The sequence below is a fragment of the Aedes aegypti genome, chromosome 3 (assembly GCF_002204515.2).
Source record: "Aedes aegypti strain LVP_AGWG chromosome 3, AaegL5.0 Primary Assembly, whole genome shotgun sequence".
NCBI lineage: Eukaryota > Metazoa > Arthropoda > Insecta > Diptera > Culicidae > Aedes > Aedes aegypti.
The window spans coordinates 302,233,166-302,259,416 of NC_035109.1; the positions used below are offsets into that span (position 1 = coordinate 302,233,166).

Sequence of the window (26,251 nt, forward strand, 5' to 3'; positions counted from 1 at the left end):
GAAACCTCAAGATCCTGTCGTTTTTTAAATACAACTAAACATCAACAGTATTCCGCTAGATATTCCCAGGACGCCGTAGAAATCTTAGTGATTAATAAGGAATCGCTTGATTTGGCATAGAATCCCAATAACTAATTATACATTCTCAGAAAAAAAAACCCTAATATCCGAAAGGAATGCTTCGGTTTCGCTCAGTATCCTTAAGAATCTGCTGAAAATTCTTAGAAGCCCACTATAAGAACATAGGTTTTTGTAAGCAATATCCAGAGTTCAGTTAGAAAACTCTTAGACCCAGCTAGCTATCACCTGAGAGAGAGTAGACAGCTGGCTTAGATTGCAAGCTTCCAAAAGTCAAGGGAACCTGTCACCAACTGTCACTGAAAAACCAACACATTTGGAGGGCAGAACATGAAAAAGCGTCAAAATTCAAGTAAACTTAATTTAAGGTGACCAGACTTCCCGCGTTTCGCGGGACAACGCAATTTTGAACATGATATTACTGCGTCAAATCTAATTGTTTGACTAAACTGTGCAATTAGATCATGGTTTAGACCTAAAATGTTTGTAGAATAAACATCCAATGCGAATAATGTTTCATTGGGAACGAGATCTGGCAGGGTGTCCCGCGTTTCGCGGGACATATATGGTCGCTTTAACTTAATTAAATTTTCTAGGTGTTTTTCGATGATTTCAAGCAGAATACCTAAATATAGTTCTGTGTTGGCGAATTGCTATTGATTGGTTTGCATCCATATCCATTTTCATAGTTAACAACATGAAGAAAATATGATTTTGACCAAAATAAGTTCATCTGACCCTTGTGCACTACCCAATAATTTAAAAAAAGAAGTCAAAGAAGACAAGAAAACATGCCAGCTGTCAGAGAGCTGTCTCCTCTCTCTCAGGGTATCACCAGGATCTCGTAAGGATCATTTTGATTACACGCTAAACTTCATGCGCTCAAAAATGAGTGCCGAGTACACAAAATCGGCCTCTCTTCATGCAGTACAGATTCTGTGCAAAGGGGGCTGTACACAGTTTTGTGAAGACGGTGGTAAACAAACCGAATGAGTGAAAGGCGCACAGAGGAGGAACGCTTGGAATGCGGAATTCGCTTCCATGTTTGTTTTGCTTCTGAAAACATTAAAAAAACATTCCGGTTTTAAAGTTTTTCAGAGATGTTTTCATTCAAATAGCCGAAGCGGAAGCAAATGGAGAAAAAACTTTCTCATTTGCGCCCACCTTCCGGCTTTTCGCTGGAAAAAATCCCTGAAAACTCCCCATCTTACCAACGGCCAACTGTTTGCTGCCGCGCGGGAGATGACTGACAGTTCCATTTCCATCGATCCGCGCACAGCCAATGGCCAACACATCGGTTACACATAGCATGAGTGCGACTTACACAGAATTTTCACTCAGCCAGAGAGTCCTGCATTGGTTGCTTCATTCTGTGTAGTTTTAACAAATGGGCTGCGTTGAGCAGGCTTAGCGTGTAGGGTTTATTCACAAATTTCATAACGTTAAAAATGGCCATTTTTGACACCCACCCACCCCCTCGTAACGCTTTTTGTATGAAAATTTTGTAAATTTTGTATGAGCCGTAGCATCGCGAGGACACCCACCCACCCTCTTCAGCGTTATGAAATTTGTGAATGGGCCCTTATTTCATGCTATTCGTATACTTGATTAAAATCTCGATATGACATCAAGTGCACTCCAGCCCGAGCACCAAAGTGTAGCTTAGACTGTGTTTTCATTTGGCATGGTTTCGCTATAAATGGCTTATAGAAGAAGCCAATGAGTCATTTATTTCTTTACCTATTTTGAAAGTTATGGATTATATGTTGAAGCTTCTGAAATTCACTTGAATACGAAATTACTTGTAATACGCAATTTATTTTATGAAATTCCATAAAAATATTAGAGACACGACTTTTTGCTTGGCTTGCTTCAATTGTTGTGTTGTGCTTTTACATACTCAATGCTTGTAATTTCAGAATAAAAAGAATATCGAGCTGGAGAGGCAAGACAAACAATGCTTGTGCTTTGTTCAAACGAGCTGTTGAAAATCTAGAGCAAAATATTTATATCACCTTTCGGCATACTCAAGTGGGCTCGTCTCTAGTTGAGATACTCATAGAGATTAATGACTTAATAAAACGTTGCGAACACACGACAATCTAGAATTGAAGAAGCGCTTACAGGACCTCCATCAGTCGATGCGATTTGGGGGAATATCGACGAAAATTGAATTCTGAACTTGATATTTGCCAAAAACGGATCCCTTTTTCTTGCCAAAATCGGGGGATTCTAAAAACAGAGCATGTTAAAAACATAATCTCCAAATATTGTGGGAAATTCAAACATTCTATATCTATTTTTCATTATATATTTAATTTGCAGCCATTCTCCACTCGTGAAAAGTGTTTTCGTGTTTGCCACACTATAATACATACAGCAATGCAACGTATCAGAAAAAAGCTTCGAAGAATTTTCTCTATCGATTGAATAGTTCTTGTTACACTTTGTTTAAAAATATTTTATTCAAATAACACCCGCAAGTGATCTTCGTTCAGTGCTATCACCAGCATGATCATTCCCCCCAAAAATATGCCACAAATCTGAGTCCACGTGGTTCTCAGTTTTTTACACCGTTGATCGCTGGAAACCGTTTCGCTCAGGTCCCGGTTCATTTCCGGAACAAGATCTGCCAAGGCAATGTAGAGAAACGTTCCGGCCGTTCCCGCGTAGATCCACCGTACAACCGATTCGTGCAAACCGGTCACCAGCAATCCAATTAACATACCTAAAACAGGGGAACGACATTTTAACGAAAATGTATCAATTTCAAAAAGCTCTCAATTACATACCTATAAAACTTAATATCGAAGATACCACGTTGAGGAACATGGCACGTTTTATACTAACTCCCGTTTGCAACAGCAACGCGAAATCTCCCAGCTCGTGGGGCAGCTCGTGGCACAGGATGGCAAAAGATGTGGCCATCCCGGTGACCGGATCGGCTGCAAACGCTGCTCCGATGGCCAGTCCATCGGTTATGTTGTGCAGGCCATCGCCCAGGATAACCATAAACGCCACCGGACTAAGTGGCTTGTTCTGCTTTGGCTTCTTCTCGAGCATGCTGTTCAACTCCTTCCTTTGCCGGTCCTGTAAGTCTAGTTCGATATCGTCCACTGAGTTGGTGTTTCGCCGCATTTGAGACGGTTCTGGGACTGGAGCCACTTTTGATCGAGCATGTGAGTGGCCATGATGACCGGAATCATCATCCGATCGCAACATCGGAAGAATGGTTTCCAGAGTGTACATGAACAATGCACTGAGAAATGCACAACAGCACAGCCATACGGGTTCCTGGCCGTGGGAATGATCATCACTAGGACCGTGATCGTCTTCTACCATTGAACGTTCTTCGTGGGGTATAAGCGCATGTGGAAGCAGATGCTAAAATAATTGATTAAAGAGATTGTTCAAATATTGGGTTACAGTAAGACGGGGCAAAAATTCGACTTTAGTGGAATAATTATTTTTTTCACAAAAACTATAGGGTAATTTGCCCATTATTGCGGCATTCCCTATAAACTATTGAGATATTTTATTTTAATCCATCATTGATCCATATCTGTGGGGTGATGTTCAATATACAACTTACCATCAGCGCGTCTCCGCATAGCGTTCCAACGGCCAGAGCGACCAAAAACCGAAGAATTTCATCATATGCAACCGATTTAGCCAATGGAACAATCGCCACCCCAGCTAATCCACAGATTGAGATGATAAATACGCAAACGGTTGCATACAGCCACGCTGAAAATAAATTGTTCCGATCAACAGACTTCAATGCTGTGAGTGACTCCTTCCCAACTTACCATAATTAAAAAGTTTCTTTTCCACGTGCGGTAGATCTTTGGATTGATACTTCTCCATGCAAGCCCTTTGATCGATTTGTGCCAGCAAAGCCGGGCAAAGATCTTTGAATGTGGCCGGAGTGATTTTGATCCGGGCAGCCAGAATTTCTTCCACCTCGAGTTCGTGGTCAGTTGCGTCGTGAGGATGGGCATGCGGTATCGAGCGACGATGCCTTGCATCCAAGGGCCCGAGGTGTCCGTAGTTGAAGTTCTGGTGCAGAACTTCATCGCTGTTCTGTGGCTCTTCTAAAATAAGATGGACCATGGACATCGGCGACAGGCAGGATTTACGACGATCTGGAATGGGTATTAGGCGAATATGTTTACAGCACAATTTTACAATGTTTCTTATCTGTTTTCTCCGTCAGGAAAGTAAAGCGAGAGTTTCCTTTGCATCATTAAACCTGTTTGCATTTCACATTCTGCGAAAGCATCACATGAGCAATAGCCATGAGTAAATAATATTTCTATTATACGTGATCTTGACTTATCATTAAGACAGTTGGTTGCTTTTACGTCCGAGCAAAATTCAGTAAATTGTAAATTGAGCTTAAATATGATTAAATTTATCTAGTATGTTGGTCTTGTTACTTTATCATTGGGTATTTTCCCACGAAAAGTGTATTTCGAGTACTATTAAAAATATGCACTATTCTTATATTTTGAAGAAACTTTCCCATATAGTCGTAGACTAGACTTCATTAGGCTTTATTCATAAATTTCATAACGCTGAAAACGTCAATTTTTGGCACCCACCCACCCCTTCGTAACGCTTTTTGTATGAATAGCAGGACACCCACCCACCCCCTTTAGCGTTAAAAAATTTGTGAATAAGCCCTTATTCCACCAACATGAGCCAGAACTTCATGAACAGTTGCAGGAATTTTGTACCAACTACCGTTTTGATTCATATTACGGACACTTAAGGCCTTAGAAAAGTATAACTCAGCATAGAGCATACTAAATAAATCATTATGTATGATTTATCAGCGTCATCGAGCGTCAGAAACCCTTAACTGTCGAATTATGGGCAAAGAACACGCTTTCGCAACTTGAATAATTTTAAATACAGTGGTCCAATTTCATATTCGCACAGGATACTGTTTCCACATCAAGGTAGTAAAAAACTATTAAATGAAGTATTGAGCTACAAATACTTTATCCACATTGAAGGTAACAGGTGTTATCTATTGTTTGCCAATCACAAAATGTTTCCATTTACATTCATCTTAGGATTAATAGAAAAATATTGAATTGATGTCTAAAATTCACCCAATTCCATATTCGTACACCTACCAAAATTCATACGCACAACGTTCAAAACTAGATTTAGAAGCTCTATTTGATTACTGAAATGCTTTATTATGATGTTCTGATGTAGTGAATGTATGGACAATTTATTAGTGGACATATATGAAATTTAGGTAAAGTTATGAAAAATGCCAGTTTTCGAATGATTTTTGCTATTAAATCCTACAATTCGAACAGTAACGTTTATTTTTGTCATTGGATCCAATCTATAGATTATACTCGTATGCTCTGATAGAAATTTAGTTGAAATATATATAGTTTACAGAAATCATAAACAGTTTTTATCCCTTTTGAGTTCAGAAAATTGTTGTGCCATAAGTTCAAAACTCTTCTAAAATTATATTTTTAATCAATGTAAACCAAATTTTCATTCTAAACAACAGGTAAATGTTAATTTTGAATTTGCCTGTAAAAATAATTTCAACTACGAACTTCGTTTTACAATAAAGTACCCTAAATTACGCTGTACATACCTCCACATAATTGATGTCATCGTAATATTCAATTATCTTTGAAATAATATTCAAATTACATTCAAAAAAGCACCCTATTTTGCAATTTATTGATTTTATAAGAAAGATACAAAATAACTTGAATGAGCAGAGAGCATTGATATACTATTTAATAGAATATATCCTGTTGTTTTCATCATTTTAAAAAACGTTTGTGTTGCGGTTATGGCAATAATATTTATTCTTTAAATCTCTATAATCATGTTTGGTAGTAAAATGTAAATTAAAAATGATAATTACGCAATGTTTTGATAGAAACATTAACTATGGATTATGTTTATACATTTAGGAGCCAAACATAAAGAAATTGACTAAAATTTTTGGTTTTGGATTTGTTATAAATGTTATACTACCTAAGATTCAGAAGTATAAGTTGTCGATATCCACTCCTAGCTACTCTAAAACTGATTATACTTTTTTGAAACTTGTTCAATATTCGCAGTTATCATTATTAAGGAAGTGATGTTGAAAAAAATGCAATTTATTGTTCGACTTACCGAATATTTTAGCAAAAAACATGGGAAAACTGGTATTTTTCTAAAATTTACTTAAGTTTAAAATATGTCCGCTTTTAAATTTTCCAAATGTATTCTACTGCATCTGAACAACACAACGAAGAGCTTAAGTAATCATCTAGTCCATTAAAAATTAGTTTTGAATGCTGTATATTTCTGTTTTGCTAGGTATACGAATATGGAATTGGGTCAATTATAGACACAATCTCAATACTTTTCCATTATTCCAAAGATTTATGCAAATGAATATAGTTTGTTATTGCCAAACAATAGATGACACCTATAACCTTCATTATTGATAAAGTATATCGAAGTCCATGCACCATTTAATAGATTTTTACCAACTTGATATGAAAACAGTGCCCCGTACGAAAATGAGATTGAGCCACTGTAAATATAAATTTGCGGGCTTTTCATGATTCTTATTCCGGACGCTTCCTCACTTTCACCTCATATTCCGGACACTTTGATTCGAATAGACTAAATAGACGTCTAAGGCTGTTGGACATTATAAGTTTACATAGGTTTTTATGGGGCCCAGATAGCCGTAGCGGTAAACGCGCAGCTATTCAGCATGACCATGCTGAGGTTCGTGGGTTCGAATCCCGCTGGTCGAAGATCTTTTCGTAAAGAAAATTTTCTCGATTCCCAGGGCATAGAGTATCTTCGTACCTGCCACACGATATACACATGCAAAAATGGTCAATCGGCAAAGAAAGCTCTCAGTTAATAACTGTGGAAGTGCTCATAAGAACACTAATCTGAGAAGCAGGCTTTGTCCCAGTTGGGACGTAACGCCAGAAAGAAGAAGAAGAATGTTTTTATGGACAAAGTTTATTAAAACGAGCCTCGAAAATGAGAACTTGAACGGCAAAAATTGAAACATTTCGTGTGAAATGTTTTCCATACAAAATAGTGTCCGGAATATAAAGCTTTCCGTAATATGATTCAAAACGGTATACAAATTGAAATATTGTTGGTAAGTAGCTTTACAAAACTCATCAAATTTTTCTGAGTTTATTCGCTCTTGACTGTTGATTGACCATTATGCAACCTTTCAATGAATTTTCAATATGTTAAGCTTGGGCGATGTATTTTAATGGAAATTGTTCTAAGCGTTACGTTTCTTGGCTGTGTTTGTAAAGCTATATATACAAAAAAAAATAATTTGATGTTTTTGATGTCGATGTCTTTGAAAGGCGCGAAAAAATCTTCGAACTTTGCTTTATTTGAAAGATCACTTTATCCCTTCATTCAGGGTGACATTATTGAGCCTTTTTTTTAAACCGAGTCCAGAGGTGCGGTTGAAGAAAACTAGTCTTCTCTTCATTCGCTAGCGTTCCGATGCAAAGACAGACTTGACGTCTTGTCTGCAATCGCATTAGAACGTCGATAGAATGGAAGAGACGACTAGTTTTTTTTTTCAACCGCTAGACTGGAGCACATTGATACAGAGCATGGGCATACGGTGAAATTCACGGATTACGGTAAAATCATTTCTAATTTCTGTTCCAATACCCGAGCAGAAGAAAATTACTACTGAATACCAAATTGAGGTATTCCATACCAGATAATTTCCAATACTTACAACCTGAATGAGGTATGCATGAGCCCTGCATAAGAGGTAAAATACCTCAAATAATACCTTCTGCATATTCTACAAATACCAAGCTGATAATTGGATCAGGTATTTTTATACCTAAATAATACTTGATGGATTTTCATATAAAAGTGAAATTTTCCAATACTAGTTCAATACATCCAGCAGTCCTCAATAGCTGTCGAATACCAAAATGAAGTATTTTTAATTGTTTTAAACATTTTTTTCAAATACCATTATAATACCAAAATGAGGTATTGATAACAGAACAATACCTAATTGTGGTATGATACCAAAATATGGTATGCATAAGTTATTGGCGAGTTATTCTTTCCTCCTCGGGTAGTAGCACTAGTTCCACGATGTAAGAAAAAATACAAATCAAAACTGTATTTTTACAAAACTTTTATATTTTTTCTTTAAAGTGTGGATCAAAGCTTTCGATTGTCGTTAAAAAGTTCTTAATTCGTCAATTATTTTGTTTAGGGTAGAAGCACCGGTTTTGGCCATACGCCAATTGTAGCCATAGTTGATTATACACCGTTTTAGATAGCCAAACAGTATGAAACCTTTCGGATTAAGTAGATCACATTCCCATGTTAGAGTTACATTCATTTACACGTCCAAATTGATTCAAATTATAATAAAAACAATTCATTTTCCTTATAATTTTAACTCCCATACACTTGATTTGGCCAGGGCACTTTTAATTTGGCCACTCTCATGAGAAATCAATGCGATTGGCCAATTTAGGAACCGAAGCTAAATCTCTGGCGAAAACTGGTTCTGGTGGCCTATATTAACCAATGAGATTTTCAAAGCGAAAAATGGGTTTGGCTCAGTCTCTATATTTTACATACATAATATGGATTCGAAGCTTGCATTTGACATAATTGTAGTATAAATGCGAATTCCCATATAATTTTTATTGACATTTACTTTTAGGCTGGCCAAAACCGGTGCTTTTACCCTAATGAAAAATAGTTTCTCTTAGTAGTGCTACTATAGGAACAATATTTTCATTTTGAACAAATTCGTACTTTGAATGAATGGTACTTAGATAAATAGCTCCTGACCTTCATGTCAAAAAATATTTTGCAACAGTTTACAGCAAAACGGCCGTAAAAAGCCCCTTATGCGACTATAAGGGACTGTCTACCAAGGGAACACTGACCCTAATAGATAAAAGCTGTTCACTTAATTTTACACATCATTGAAAATTTAGCCTTGAAAAAAAATTAAGATTATATAGTGAGGTGTGGCAAAGTGAGTAAATGGTGAAGTGGAAGAAAAAAGTTAAGAAAATCTTAATACTTCGCACTTTGTAGTAGACCTTTTCCGTAAAAAAATATTATTTGCTCATAAGCTTTCGATTAATTTACTGGACAAACTTTCCCAAGGAACCCATATGTTTTGTAGCCTCTAACTATAGAAAAAACAACGAAAAACTGGCGGCACAGTAGTTCACCCCACGGTCCCCTACAATTTATATCTCTCCTACGTTTTTGGGAACCCCTTTTTCCCCATATGAATTTATCTCCACGTTGTGATGAATTTTGATCAGTTGTTGTTCCTCCGCGGTCTCCCCTTTGTTGCTCATAGGATTCGAAAGTGTTTGTTTTGTTTTGGCATGGTGCATGGTGACGAAAAATTTGCTGTCTCTGTTGCTCTCTCATCATGGCTAATTGACTGTCCTGCTCTTTGACATTTCCAGCAGGAATTGTTTACATTTTTGTATGGAGTTGACATTTACAGCAGGTTTTATTCGCAGTTTCGAGGTTATGTCAAACGTGAAACGATCTATTTCCTCCTGTTTTTTGCAAGACTCCCCAAAACATTTGCCATAATCGAAGTTCAATTAATTTGAAGGGGGAAGAGAACCATCCACAACCATCATAAAGATCCTCCATATCCTTCGCATGAAGCTACTGGTACTCCGGTTGAATAGTTCTCATAAAGGGTCCTGCTCTCTCTTGGTTTTGTAAGTAATCAGATGAAAACTGACGACGGAAATTCCACTGCGTGGGAACAAACCATTTTCTATTTGCTCTCTACTGCAAATCCGGAAGAGTTCCTGTTCCGATTCTCGAGGAATATGCTGCAGCGCAGTAAAATCTTCGTGGCTATTTTCCGCCGATCGCAAAACCGAAAGAGAACAGGACCAACTGGACCCTTGTCGAGGAATATCGCGGGGCACCACAGCAACTTCAGCCAAGGAAATGAAGGCGATGTATAGGATTCCGTACTGGGATGTTCTTATTCCGGTAGCGGTCCGTATTCCGTTTTGGGATGTCTTATGATTCCGGCACAGATTCCGGTAACGGTTTGAGGTTATAAAAAGAAAATTGCTGCTCATTTTTTCAATAGGCCTATTCACATGACGTTTCAAATCAGCTGATCGAGAAGCACTTTGACAGTTCTTCTATGAAAATGACAGGCCCGTGTTAGCACAGGTCCTCCACCGATGTAAACAAATCAGGGTTGTTAACGTTAATCAACGATTAACGCCGTTAACGTTGGTTTTGTCGCGGATCAACGTTAACGCCGTTTCGTTGATTTTTGTGGCTGTTAGCGTCAACGTCAACGATATGCGTTGAATCAACGTCAACGGACATCGCTAACCAAATCGTTGATCACACAGTTCACGTAGCTACATGATTTTTTTTTCTTTACATCGATAAACAGATCGTTTCCATGCTGATTCCGTTTCCAAGGAGAGCTGAAAGGGAAAAATATTTGACCAGCTCTAAAGCAATGTTTGTTCAGTCATCATTCTGATTCCACCAGTCGTCTTGTTTGGGCATAAGTACCTTCATTTCAATTTATTTTATCGGAGACCATCAAATAGTCTGTGCCTTACAAAAATTGTAACTGAAGAAGCTAGTCGCCAATTACCAGCAATCCATGAAAATCCCTGCTAAGGATTGCAAACGGAAGCCTCCACCCAGCACGCCAACCACCACTTCTGGATTGCAGTTGTTCCAAGCGCCTTCGCCGATCCGTTGGATTCCATGCGAAACAGTTACCATATTTCAACCAATGGTTTTTCTGTTCTGGAGATCACGGTGATCGTGAAGCAGGTTTTCCAGTCTCAAATCTTTTAAAACTGCGACGAAGAACGTCTTCACAGGTCTTCACTGATGCAAGGTTGGCAAGGATCTTTATACGAGGCACTTCTTCGAGTCCTGATGGTATTCATCCTGGAGGTGCTTTTCAATGAAATGCCGATAGATAAACCTTAATCAAAAGTGTTCTTTTCTGAAAATAAACATTATACCTTATTTTGTAATTTTTGATTTCTTCCCTGTTTTTTTTCTCTTTTTCTCTTGGGTCGTAAACTTCCCTTGGACGAAATCGCGTTTAATCTTTTACCATCCGTGTCAACTTGCTCCGGTGGTAATGATAATTTTAAGACCAAGGACTTTCCAAATCCTTCCCCAAACGTGGAACTTTATATTCTATCAATATTGAGTACCGCACATTTCCAGTCATTAACGCAAGAAACAACGCAAGTCGTTGACGTTAAATCAACGGAAATCGCTAACGTTAACGTTAATCAACGGCTCGAAAAATATAACGGAAAATTCGCTAATCGTTACAATAAACGTTAACGATTTAACGAAACGGCGTTAATCGTTGATTAACGTTAACAACCCTGAAACAAATGCATAGACGGATCTGTCACATGAAAAGGCCTATGTCGAGTAAGTTTTGTTGTGTGCTGGAATTTGACATTTCATCATGTCTACAAACATTCAACGCAGGGGTGTTATAGAACATTATGGAAAAATCTCCACTCCGTATGCCCATAGGGTTAAAACATCTGTGCCGCACGATGATTTTAAGCTCAAAATGTGATGAATTTCCAAGTTTTTAAAAAATTGTAAGAAATTCAGGACTGCATATAAATAAAATCTAAAAGCGTCAATAATCATTAAAAACAATCGTCTATAGAAGAAAAATATAAAAACTGGGGGTAAGGTTTGACGGAAATGGTCTATTGTTCAACATTAGGAAAAGATGGGTTAAGTATGTGTTCAACGTTTGGATATAGAACTATCTTTTTAAATATATATTTTTTAATTTCAAAATCGACATTACAGTGCCAAAAATGTAACAGGAATAATGTTGAACAATCGCCTACGGTGTTGAATGCTTTTTTTTAGCAACCTTTTCATCAGAATTTCCATTAAAATCAAATATAATAAAAACGTCTATCTTAATCGTTTAATATTTGGCGATTTACCCTAGTCCTTATGGATTTAGAGATAAACTAATTTAAAATTTTGGTCTACTCGAATTGTAAATAGTGTGTTCATTATTATGCGACTTCTATGTACATTTGATAATTTTACCGCATTATAAAGGGCCATACTGTAAAAAGTCTTTCGAGTATTATTGTCAAGAAGATTTTTGAGGAATACATTATAGTTTATTGTCGATAGATATATTTGTTGTAAATTTTTAGATTATAAATCACAACTGTTGTATAAACTACAATAGCGCAAGAGCCCGAAAGTTGAGGATGTTAGTGATCCGTATTAAGGCGCCATCCACAAATTACATAATGCTCTAGGTAGCCTTAAGCGTTACGGCTCATACAAAACAAATCAAATTCTCATACAAAAAGCGTAACGGAGGGAGTCCCAAAATTTCCAATTTTAGCGTTACGTAATAAATGAACGCTGTCTAATGTCTATTGGTGTAAGTACAGCTGTCCTGGAAATAAAGGAGTAGCAACTACAGCGGCGGTCAATCATGCTCATGCTCTTTAACCCTCTAATACCCAACCCCGCCTTTAGACGGGATACACTTTGGAATTTTGTGTATTTTTTCGTAGCTCGGAAATCAAAATGACTATATTTTTGGCTTGACTCATAACACGCATATAAGAAAACAATTTTATGACTTTTGAAACTTTTTTGTATTTTTAGAAATTGTTTGAAAAATTGCATTCTTATGTAACCTACAAATGCCTGGGCTTCATTTAACGTGTAATATAAAAAATCGTACCTTTTATATTTTTCTACGATTAACCTATCACAAACGAAGAGCCTGGTGGTATTAAAATCATTTCAAACCTGTTTTTCCGTTAGTTACACGGAAAATAAAATACGCTCCGAAAAAAAATTAAAAATTTAATATTTTTAAAAATACCGTAACAATTTAAATTTTTATTATTGTCAAAAATCCACAACTAGAAAAGGCTTCAAGAAAAATGAAAAAAGCTAGGGATGTTCAAAAATAAAAATTATAAAAATCAAAAACCAAAATTTAAAAATTTGCGAATAAAAATAAATAAATGCCCAAAACGTGTTTAGAACGATTTTAGATAACGAAAAATAATACTTAAATCGAAAATAAAAATTTGGGTATTAGAGGGTTAATTTGATGATATTATGTATGGCGCGAAAAATTCTCGCGCCGACGGTCTTAAAAACGCTTGTGGATCGTCGCAGTTACTTCAAATCGTTTTGTCGTCTTCTGTGCGATTACGGCTTGGACACTCAATCAATAATCACGCAGAAAACACAAAAAGGATTGGAAGTAGCTGTGACGAGAAGACACCAAAGTTCTAGGACTTTTAATAACAAAGTTATGGTAAAAAATGTGAAATTTACTAAAATTTGAAGTATTTTGTACTATTGACGTCAAATAGTAAAATGTTCAATTTTACACAATATGTGTCACTCAGTTTCAATATCATGCATATGTTGTATGAATAAAATCTTGTTATTATTTGAAAATTTTAATTTTTGAACAAGTGACCACTTCCTTCAGACGGGAAATAAATCCGTTGGTTCCGAGATGGACTAGCACAGGGCTAAACATCTTGGTAATAAATATAGAAAACAATGTGTTCCGAAATATTCTATATATCATCTACCAAATGTATGACGAATATTTATTTTGATATATTTAAGATATCTGAATTCAAATAATCACTTTTTTCATATAAATAAAATTTACTTGTGTAACCTTGGCTCACTAAAATACATAAATGAGTGAAAAATTTGTGAGCGAGGTATTTACATAAAAAGTGTTAAAATTTAACACATATAATGTTTATAAAATTTAGCACGCCGTGTCTCGATCCTATTGTTCTGGGGGAGTTGCAAGTGACAAAAAATCAACTTTGAGGCTGGTATGGGGCTTTATTCAAAACCGTTTAAAATGTCACTTACAACCCTTTGCGTTTGGGCCCCTCAAATATTCCTCAATTAGAGACGAGATTAGTGTTCTAATGGCTGTTCAATCCCAGCCTTGTCATATAACGCCAATAACTTTCCCACTAACAATATCTAACTTCCCTTGATGTCTATGAGAAGATGTAGAGCTCTCTGCAACTCTGTTTAGTAGGCATTAGTATAGATTAGTTGTTCATTTCTTCTCATTCCCAAGCTTTCGGTCAGACGGAAAGGAGGCAACTCTTATACGACAGTCTAGGACTGTACCACCTCCGAATTGCAATGACTGATATGTAAACATTAATCAATCAGAACCTGTTGAACAATTTTGCAAAATAGATGTAATATGGAAAATAGAATAGAAAAAAATAATTCAAATTCTCCTCATTTGTATCCAAAAATCGAAAAATTCAAACCCCATTCAAAGTAATCTACCCATCTCCACGCATTACCATACAAACGTTATGCATCGCAAAAATTAGTGCCACTTGCCAACAATTCAAACCTGACCGGACTGGATTGAGGTTCTGCTCATTCTGTCTTGGCTCATTTTCATACAGGAAAGCGTAGAATTCCTACGTTACCCTAATCAAGCATCGTTCGTCACACTGACCAAATCATGCCGCTTTGGGTAAGGGAAGGTTCAAGAATGACGTCCAATATTTGTTTTGGGATTTCTGGATCCCCCATTCCAACTCTGTCACACCTTATCCATTACAAAATATATGCACTGCCACACTTTAGTAAACCTGCTCCCCCACATGATGGACATCATTTTTAAACGATCCCCAAGTCTATGCGAAGGTGGAAGCCCCCGGCAGATAGTGCCAGACAAAAGTTGCTTTTGTTCGTTTCTGCCGTCATAGCACCATTTCTATGCATCTATTCTGCGCACGTTTTCATAACCGCTGCTGAACGCATGGTACTTTGTATACTGAGAGTGGCTTGTTTTGGTGCGCTCTCGGAGCTGAGATAATGTGACGAGAAAATCTAGGCCTGAAATTAGCCCTTTAATACTCTGATAAAAACAAGAGCACGTGTCCAAGATACGGATTTCTTCGAATCAGGTGACGGAGGTGACCTTAATTCCTCCACTAAAATAATTAAACAAACGATCCCGTTTGAAACTCGTTTGAGACTCACCATCTCGGCGCGGATGACGATGCAGTGGATCGTGAATCTCCTTAAAGATAATTTCCTGCCATATTTCATTGTGCCAATTGCCGCTATCATCTTCGCCACTATTCGACGAGGAGCTCACGTCTGCTTGGCCGGTAGCGGAGGAGGTGCTGTTTTCTTTGGTATTATTCACTTCTGGCGTTAGTTCGTTGAAATGCTTTATCTGATCAGAACTGCTAATAATGTCCTGTTCGGCCTCCCGAGGGTGATGGTGGTAATGATGTGATTCTGCGCGTCTGTTTCTCTCGGGATACTCCGTACTTGGTGGTAATACATCATCTTGATGGGAAGATCGTGCGTGATCTTCGCTGATGCTGTTGATTGAAACGGTGACCTTCTCTTGTTGCTGAAGATCATTTTCACTGTAGTCTGCCGTGAAGGAATTCACAATATCCGATGTTTTGAATCCATCTGGACGATGTTCGTCCAATGTGTGCGAGGGCGTGAAATCCAGTCCCCCCAAGCCGAGACTGTGCATTAGATGTTCCAGACCCTGTAAGGAGAGAAAATAGAGAGTGTGAATTGAAACGGCGTGATTACGGACAATCCGTTTGCGTCATTGATTAAATGAATGAGTGACACTCAAATAAAGCGAGTGGTGCGTAACGTTTTGTGATACGAGTCGAATACGTGTAGCGTGGGTAGGTACTCTGCGTTGCAAACAAGACCGAGTAGATTCTATTCCATTGTTTGACGGAGCACGGTAATCAACTGCGTTTGCTCGAGATTATCACGATTACGAAATAGCGCAGGATCTAGTATCAGTCAACGAACTTCCAGTCTAGGAAGAAAAATAGAGCGACACGAAGGTGTCGTAAACGGTTTAGCTGAATCATTCTCATGAGATACAGCTCTACTTCCGCGTTGAAATGAAAGCTTCTTGTTTTTTGCGTATCTGTCGTAAGGCAACCTTATCTGGAATACATTCAATACGAAAAAGGACACTATAATGTATGAGTTCCATATTTTATTTTATTTTAAATCCTGGTTGGATCCGCCAATGCGCCCATTTTTTAGGTCTTAATGTGCTGTGCCCTATCATTCCACCCAACGGTTATTGAGAGGCAACAAAGTTTTGATTTCGATATAGGTCTCGTTTTGTTTTTGTTTTCTGGAATTTTTTTTTTCATTGTTATACATCTCTTTAAAAAAGTACTTCCATCAGTTGATCCACTACTGGAATATGACGGAAACTACTGGTGCAGGAAAGTTAAATTGTTTGCAAATACCTAATTATTTATATGAATTTTTAATAAGCTACAAACTACTAAACTAGAGGCGATCTTTTATTTTTATTTTTTTAGTTTACGTCTAAACAGATAACACTGAAACAACAATTTCACACGCGTATGCTGCCAAGCAACTGGTACACGAGGTAAATAAATGAATGAATGAAAACGGAAACCTCTAACAGTATGCAAAAAATGTAATAAAATGATACAGATAGTACTTCTTCGTATCAGACATATTCGTTTTGGTAGTTTTCATCCTTTTGAGGACTTGCAATTGCCACATTTTGATCCTCGTTTTATGATGATGAAATTCCTCATTTTGCGTCTCGAACCTGCGACACCCGTATTGTTGAGTTGTTGAAGTCCTGCACCTTTGCTCCTACGGCCACATAAGATGAATAGTATTGGAAAGAAAAGTGACCAATTTAAACCATCACTTTTGCCCGTCATAAAACCTGCAATTGTAGTAGTGACAAGATTTATGTTTGACTCCCTCTTACCACTATATGCAAACACAAAGCACGTGGTATATCTGCCAAAACACTGGATGGCATTTAAACATGCCCTGTATTCGAATATAAAGCCAATATAGTGCTTATTTAATGCCTGTATGCATCAGGCTTAGAAGCATTAATGATGCTGTAATAGGGTTTCTATGCAGCGGAAGTGCTGTTATAAGGTGTGTAAGCATTTGTGGTGCTATTATAATGCATGTACGCATGTATGATGCTGATTAAGGGCTTATTATTAGTGCTTATGGTTACTTGGGAGGTCTGACTCCTTTTCAAATGTTCAGACGACAATGTCCATATCATCCGCGAAGCAAATAAATTGACTGGATCTCTTAAAAATCGTACCATGGTTGTTAAGCCCGGCTTTCCGCATATGATGTTATATTAAACAACAGGCACGGAAATCCGTCACCTTGTCGTAGTACCCGGCGGGTTCCAAACGAACTGGAATATGCGCCTGAAACCTTCACACAATTTGCACACCTTTCATCGTTGCTCTTATCGGTCTCGTGAGCTTCCCGGAAGAGCTGTTCGCGTCCATGAATTTCCACAGCTCAACGCGGTCGATATTATCGCATGTCTCTGAAATGGTGATGCAATGGGACCTGGTACTTACGACATTTTTGGAGGATTTGCCGTACATTAAAGGCGTACATTGTAGGCGGCATTTGGAATGGTGAGCGATCACCATATTCCATATTATTATTGTTACCACCATATTATTGTGAAAGTATTCACAATCTAACTTGTCGCCCTTCTTGTAGATGCGGCATATTATCTCTTCCTTCCACTCCTCCGGTAGCTGTTCTATTTCTCAGATTGTGCCTATCAGCCGGTGCAGACAAATGGCTAGCCTCTCCGGGCCCATCTTTATGAGTTCATCTTCGATACCATCCTTTTTTGTTCTTGAGCTGATGCATGGCATCCTTAAACTCCCTCAAATTGGGGGCTGGTTGGTTTCCGTCGCCCGCATTACTGACGAAGACACTTCCTCCATTGTCCCGACCTTCATTGCCTGTGCTCTCAGCGCCATTCAGGTGTTCGTCAAAGTGCTGATTCCACCTTTCGATCACCTCACGCTCCCATCGTTATCCCTGCACATCTCGGCTCACAGCTCGTGTCGTTGCGGGATGCGTTAAGCTTCTGATAGAACTTATGTGTTTCTTGAGACCGGCACAGCTGTTCCATCTCCTCACAATCCGTCTCCTCCAGGCGGTTTTTTTTTCTCCTGAAAAAGGCGAGTCTGCTGCTGCCGTTTCCGTCTATAATGTTCCACGTTCTGCCGGGTCCCTTGCTGCAGCATGACTGCCCGCGCTGCATTCTTCTGATCCAGAATCTGCCTACATTCCTCGTCGACTCCGTCCCACGTACTTGACGTTGCTCTCAGCTGCATTGTTAATGGCTGCTTTCACAGTTCTACAGCAAGATGGGCTTCACCCAGCTCACTCTCATCCGGTAATACAGCCTCGAGATGCTGCGCGTATGCAGCTGCGGCATCCGATTGCTTAAGCCGCTCTAGGTCATACCGGGGCGGCCGTCGGTACCGTACGTTGTTAACGACGGAGAGTTTTGGGCGCAGTTTGATCATCACCAGATAGTGGTCAGAGTCGATGTTAGCGCCACGATAGGTCCTGACGTTGATAATGTCGGAGAAGTGCCGTCCATCGATTAGAACGTTGTCGATTTGTGATTCTGTCTGCTGTGGTGATCTCCAGGTGTATCGGTATGGAAGGCTGTACTGGAAGTTGGTGCTACGAATGGCTATATTCTTGGAGGCGGCGAAATCAAATAGTCGTGAGCCGTTTTCGTTCGTCAGCTCTAAACTTTCCAATAGTTGGTCTTAACTCCTCCTCCTGGCCAACCTGAGCGTTTTGATCTCCTATGATGATTTTGAGATCGTGGTTTGGGCAGCTGTCGTACGCGCATTCGAGCTGCGCGTAAAAGTGTATTTATCATCATCAGCGCTTCCGGAGCGAGGGCTGTTTACGTTTATTATGCTGAATTTGAAGAACCGCCCTTCGATCCTCAACTTGCACATTCTTTCATTGATCGGCCACCACCCGATCACGCGATTCTGCATATATGTTGCCAGCTTGTGTGTGTTGCCGCAGCTCTGATAGATGGTATGGTTACCTCTGAACATTCGCACCATTGATCCCTTCCATCACACTTCCTAAAACGCTACGATGCCGAATCCGCGGTCCTTCAGCACATCGGCGAGTACGCATGTGATCCCGATAAAGTTGAGATTTTTACAGTTCCACGCCACGTACCGAGCTTCCAATCGCTAGTCCTTTTACGTCGTTGTGGTCTTCGCTTATTGTCCCGGTTCGTATTCTCTCGTTGATTACTCGTTGCTTGATTTATTACGGCTGGCTTGCAGGGCCTGACACCAACCCCCTAGATTTCCGGAGGACCATTCCCCATAAATGTTCGGAGGGCCATAGTGGACAGTTCAGCTTAGAGTTCTTCTCTGGCGCTTGGACGATGATCAACCACCCCTGACATTGGGAACAGATGCTTTTGTGAGCTGCTCTTAACATGGAGTACAGACGCTCCAGGTTTGCAGAAGCGAAAGCAAAAAAAAAAATTCATAAGCATAACAGACCGAAATGAACATCGGTATGTCGACTTCAAAGTATCCGGCGACGGAGGCGTACATCTCTAATCACACGTAGCTTCGAAATAAGTCCTTACCCTGAATAGCATCCGAAAACAAGCAAACTTCATATGGTACTGTGGATTTTCACATCAAAACATCATAAACCAATTTAATTGCTTGAAGGTCGTCTGAAATGTTGGTCACGTGAAGCTGTGCTAGCCCAATCACTTGCAACCAGTCGCAGCTACCTGCGTTTGTACCATCGATATACATTGTGATGCCCGAAATAAAACACGAAAACAGATGCTGCAAAAATTGGGTCACTCAACGGTACCGGGGGGTTCAATCGAGGGTTTTAAAAGTTGATCTCAATTTTACAAGATTTGCAATCAACTGTCAGGTTTCAAAATCATAAGTAAATGTCGACCCAGCACTAAAGTAAATCAATGGGTTCAATGCGCTTTCCCCCGTAGTCCAAACCAGTTTCACTTTCAATTGAATGGCACCCAGCGGAATGGTTAGCCGTTTGAAAGGTGGTGCGCTGATAGAGTTTAACCCTTTGTCTGTGTTTTGGGATCTATATACCCCAGATTATTTTGAAGAGTTGAAACTTTTTTTTATAAGTGAACAGATTTGTCAAAGATTGCGTTTTCTCGAGATTTCTGATTTGCATAACGCATTTTTTTGATTAAATATCTTAAAAATTAGAGTTTGTATCCTTTGGCAGATACGCGAATTTCTCAACTGTAAGACCGTCTTCAGTGTCGTGTACTAGACTCGACTTGAACAAAGCTTGTTTTAGAAAAGAAATTTAGAGATATTTTTAGAAAAATCCTAATTAAATTTGATTGGGGACGGTGTCTTGCAAAGAGAAGCTTTTATGTGAAAAGGCTAAAAAATAACAAAAATTGGAGACTTTAGATTCTAATAACTCAGTAACAATAACAGTAACAATAAAATACAATATAAAATCATATATCTTTTTCTTCTTGGCATTACATCCTCACTGGGACAGAACCTGCTTATCAGCTTAGTGTTCTGACAAAACTTCTACAGTAAGCTGAGAACTTTCTATGCCAAAGTTGCAATTTTCGTATTCGTACATCATGTGGCAATCACGATGAAACTTTATGCCCAGGTAACACAAGCGAATTTCAATTACGAAAAGTTCTTGGAAGTTGAGTTAAGGTCAGATTTATACCAATTTGATAGGTAAATGTTGTCGGAAAAGAAAAGTGGTATAATCACCTTCAGTGAAGTCTTCATAACTTTATTATTTTCCAACCAATTTTGAAGCTCTTAGCATCATTCTTTTTAAAATAAAATTTATGAAAAGTTTGTATAATTAGTCTAAAATCAAAACTTGTCTTAGTTAAAAGTAGTTTTCTCCAAACTTGTCCTCTTTTAACTAAAAAATATATTTTTGTTTGACCATAACTTTATGAAAACTTACCCGACTTTAAATCTTTTTACATGCTTTTGAATCAAATTTAGTAGGTTTTAAATTGTGGGTACAACAAATTGATTTAAAAATTGATTTGACATATTTATTTAGCCTACACTTCCCGGTAACATGAATTTTCAACGTAAAATTAAATATTTATCAATTTTTTCAGTTAAACGTTAATATTTAAGCTGAACCTGGTTATTCTCATTTGTTAAACCTTCAGAAAGGTCTTAGAAGCAATTTTTCATAATTTTTATAACAAAAATATCTGAAATTTTTAAAAATATTTGAATTTTTTAACATAAAGTTATAGATACCATAAACTTTAGTTGAACAGTTAAAATGAAATTTAAATCAAAAACTAATGAAAAAATTTGTTTTTTTTTTTTCATTTAAAAACGCGTTTCTATGTAGTATTTGTTAAATAACTTAGTCAAAACTTGGTTTAATTAAATGCATTGTATACACAATATGAAAACAACTAAATTAGCTCCAAGAACATGTAAAAAGATCTGGAATCGAATGAGTATTCATGAAGTTATGGCCAAACAAAAATGATTTTTTTAGTTAAAAGGGGAAAAATATGGACTTATTTTAATTTTGGACAAATTCGATGTTCTACAAACTTTTTATAAATATAATTTAAGAGAGAATGATGCTAAAAGCTTCAAAATTGGTTGAAAAATGACAAAGACTTCACTGACGGTCATATTTCATAACATCAGGCCACCTCTAAACCTTAACATTTTTAGCTCAAAATTTAAAGTTCCCATTGTTCTGTGATTTGAATTCAAAAGAGCACACGAATTTGTTGTTTTGCTACATTTCGAAAAAGAAGCCGCACCCTACTTCTCACTTAACTTGATCGACAGATGCAGCAAGTTTAAAATTTGCTCAATAGCGCTTCCTAGCGTTCTGTATTTGTGTCACGTTTACCGTTTTGTATTTACGTTTACCTTCAACATCCCGTAACACCTACACGGGTAGAAATCAGAATCCAAAAAAAAGATTATGACTCATGATATCATGATTCCAGCGTGTTTTCGTCTTATGAAAATACACCATGATTTGGACTCATGATATCATGAGTCAGATTGCCGTAACGCAACACACGCGTTAGGTTTTTGTAGCTGATTGCTCGGAATCATGATTCAAATTCCAAAAATGTTGAGTCGCGCATCCGTTTATGATCGACAAAATAAAAAAAAGTTAAAAATAGCATACATTGAGATTCGAGCCAAGAACCTTCCGATTGTGAGCCACGTATTCTACCACTCAACCGCTTCGTCATCTTGAATTAAGAGTGATCGATACGAATGAGATGAAGCAAAGTGCGCCGCTTAGTGTTTAAACACTGGATGTTACGCTTATGAGGAATCATGATTATGACTCCAGGAACCATGATTTGTGATCCTGATACTATGACCTAACCAATTTATGAATTTCATAATTTGTAAATCATGGTGTGCGGATCAGATTTTTATCCGTGTATGACAGGTCGTAGAGTTCTCTTCATCTTTCTTGAGTAGGTGTTCAATCAATCATTCTTCCCCATTCCCCAACATTCGCAAGGACGTGGCCAGGACAGCTCTCGATTGTTGGAGGATGCGTCAATCTTGTCTAAGAGTTAGAAGTTAGTCCCAAATGTCTGACTTTGGTAACAGCCGGGAAGGAGGCAACCCTCATACAATGGGTCTAGGACTGTACAACCTATTTTCCTTGATTTAAGTTAAAAACATATTTTTACGGTTTTTGAGATTATGTCACATATTTTTGCTTAAACTCAAACTTTGGGTATATTTTCCGTGTCCCTTCCGAGATGTCAGGGAGGAAGAACCCCAGCGTTACAACTAAATCCCTTGTGGCATTTTTGTCCACAAAGTGAACGTCAAACATTACCAAAAGTGTCTATGTTCATATTCGGAACAGTTTCTAAAATTAAAGTTAAAATATGTTATAGCAGTTATTTGAGCTGAAAAAATTCTAAAGTATGTAGTTGCAAAAACATGATCATTCGTGTTATTGAATAAAATCAAAAATTCATTAAAAAAAATTAGGACCCAATTATCAGAGCACAATAATAGTTCATTTCATTAAAGTGAAGATGCATCGAAGTCAATCCACAAATTTTCAAGACTTCAAATCTAAAGAACCAGACAACGGTTTGAGCTGAAAACTTAAATGATTGGTCACACGCTGGTGGTGAATAATCGATCAAGTTTTCAGCTAGAACAGTTGTTTAGTTATCTAGATTTGTGCTCTTGAAAATTTGAGGTTTGGCATCGATGCATCTTCACCTTAACTTAACGAACTTGCCGAAGACATCAAATTTCCAAATGATCAGAATATAGAACCATACTTATGTCTAGTTGTACAAAACCATAGGAGAAACCAAAAAGTTATATTTTTCTGAATTAGCAGCATCATGCGGTGAAATTTCTCAAACTCATCAACCATTTTCTCTTTTGCAAATATCTTCCAAAGAGAGTATAATTTTATATAAATTTTTCCTTATGTGCAATCGTTCAAAGTTTTAAATTTTATCTATTTTTGGACCTTTTACACAATAATTCCTCTCTGCGAAAAACCACCCGACTTCTAAAATGTCATATGTTTTAGTAAAAGAATCAAATTCTCATTAAAAACCAACAAATGAATCGAAAATCAATTTGAATTTCACGAAGTTAAAAAAAGGATTTAAATGTGGTGTCAATACAACCCCAAGGCACAGAAAACGCAACTTTTGTTTGGCACTGACAGAAGGTTAATGAATTAAGAGCGACCTGATAGGTTGTTAGGCAGATGAAGTATCCGTTTGAAAGCGATCCTCAGTAGTGTGAGTGGTTTGAAAATGGGTTTTTCCGTCTTCAAATGACTTCAACATAAACAAAACATATGAAAATGGTCCACATACTAACCTCGAACGATATTACTCCTTTGCTGCCATACTTGTTGAAGAGGTATCTCAGGAATTTGTTCTCGCCACCGGAGCCACCGAACGTCGCCTGATGGTTGTCGTTTCCGGTAACTGTAACCTCTAGGAACCCTAGCGCTAGCAAAACCACCAAAACACTTCGTTTCATTTTTGCACGGTGCTAATTGTGTTGATTATGACGATTCAGGTGGTTTTCGGTTGCGCCGACTGCCACTGCTCTAAGGTAAATGTTTTGAAATGCACGTTGAGCTGTTGGAGTGGTTTGTTTCCGAAATCGCACTATCTATATCGTTGACGATACTTTTCTGTTCCTCAGTCACATCTCTTACTCGTAAACTCAGAGAAACCTACGTCAGGTTTATCTGTTTGCATTATTTGTTAACACTTCACTGACTTTTAATTAAACAAGTGTTGTAAAGTGTGGCTGGTGATACGCTTTTCAGATTACAACTTCAGACACTTATCTATGCTCTGTTTGAATACGTCTTCCATAAATCACCTTGTATCTTTTTAATCCACCAACAATTCATTGAAACATACTCCGTGTTACCAAAGCATGTTGCAGAAAAACACAAATAGAACTATTTTTCCAACACTGAATGCCGCATTCGGACAATGCGTCCCACGTTTATGCGAATAAGCGTTGACCCAAAAATAACTACTCCACGCGACTTCGTACGAGACACTACTGAAACAGAAGCTCGCGTACGCACTGATCTGGATGCCGAATGGGAAGGTGTTCGTCCAAACACTGATTCACAAAAAGCAAAAAAATGCTATCCCCAACTGGTCAAACTGCTTGGAAAGTGCGAAAGAGTTGCTACCACTTCACCGATCGGATCGCGACTGACTGCAGCCGTGGACAAGTGTGGCGTTGATATCCAAAGGTTTGCATCAGTCATCTAGCCAGCACCGTTGTTGAATTGAGTAAACATTGAGCCAGATTTCCATTGTTACTGTTTGTGACCGGGCCTTATGGTACCTCTGCCTACCGGAATGGAACGCCCAGGCAGGCGACACTGGTCATTGTGGACGACAAACAGCCAGAGGCGGGAGATAATGAGAGGGCAATTCAAATTATATGATCGTCGTCATTCAACTAGCACCAGGGAGCAGCACAGCATCTCAGGTATAGTTGCACAGTGTCACACACACCCCCCACTCTTCAAATGGGCGTAGCCAGGATTTATCATCAGAGTAGGGGAGCGTTCTCAACAGTTTTTTCACGAATTTCACGCAAAACCGATCATTTAACACAGCCTCTCACGCATATCTGGAACGATATTATCAAACTTGAATGAACCTAAAATTTTCCTTCGCAGGATTTTAGTTAATGGTCTAACCTTTTTGAGAATCCTTGCCTCAAACTATTCTATCGGTGAAAAAAATCAAATATTCGAGTTTCATTATTTTATATGAAAACTTCCTAGGTCCAACCATCACACAGAGTATAAACATACCTTTCATGATTTGCTGATTTTGATACTGATCAATGATCAATAATCATGATCAGTGATCATGTCCCTGTTACATTTCAAATATCCCATGAAGCGATTCTCAATCCTATCAGCTCCACTTTCAATTATTTTCGAGCCGACTGGAATATATATGAAACATATATTGACTCTAATCTTGATGTTAACATGTCTTTCCAAACACAACTTGCTATTGACAATGCTCTTGAAACTTTAACAAATTCCATTGTTGAAGCCAGCAGCATTGCAATTCCAAAATGTGAAGTAAAATTTGAATCCGTGATTATAGACGATGATCATAAACTCTTGATCCTTCTTAAAAACGTGAGGAGAAGGCAATTTCAACGCACTCACGATCCTGCTATGAAAATTATATGGCAGGATTTGCAGAAAGAAATCAAGAAACGTTTTGCACAATTAAGAAACAAAAATTTGGAAAATAAGATTTCTCAATAGGACTCTGCCTCTAAGACCTTTTGGAAATTATCTACAATTTTGAAAAAAAAACCTCAGAAGCCAATACCGGCATTGAAAGAGGAAAGCAAATAATTACTAACTAATAGCAAAAAAGCTCAAAAACTTGCTATGCAGTTTGAAAGCGCGCACAATTTTAATTTAGGACTCGCTAGTCCAATAGAAAATCAAGTTACTAAGGACTTCGAAAATATTCTCAATCAAGAGAACGTTTTCGAAAATGCCTGGGAGACTGATTTGGAAGAAGTGAGACCTATTATTAAAAAAATCAAAAATATGAAAGCTCCTGGCGATGATGGAATTTTCTACATCCTCATCAAAAAACTTCCAGAAAGAAGCTTAT

General features: G+C 38.0%; 1 protein-coding gene across 1 annotated transcript; it reads right to left on the reverse strand.

The window, feature by feature from the left end:
* Positions 1 to 2,524: 2,524 nt before the first annotated feature.
* Positions 2,525 to 25,021, reverse strand: LOC5563829 (zinc transporter ZIP14). The gene is made up of 6 exons (XM_021849789.1): positions 23,943 to 25,021; positions 15,196 to 15,724; positions 3,888 to 4,223; positions 3,671 to 3,825; positions 2,871 to 3,462; positions 2,525 to 2,806 (listed from the first exon to the last, which is right to left on the reverse strand). Exons 1-6 carry the CDS (start codon positions 24,105 to 24,107, stop codon positions 2,541 to 2,543), a joined length of 2,043 nt encoding a protein of 680 aa, XP_021705481.1. The 5' UTR covers positions 24,108 to 25,021; the 3' UTR covers positions 2,525 to 2,540.
* Between the last annotated feature and the right edge of the window lie 1,230 nt (positions 25,022 to 26,251).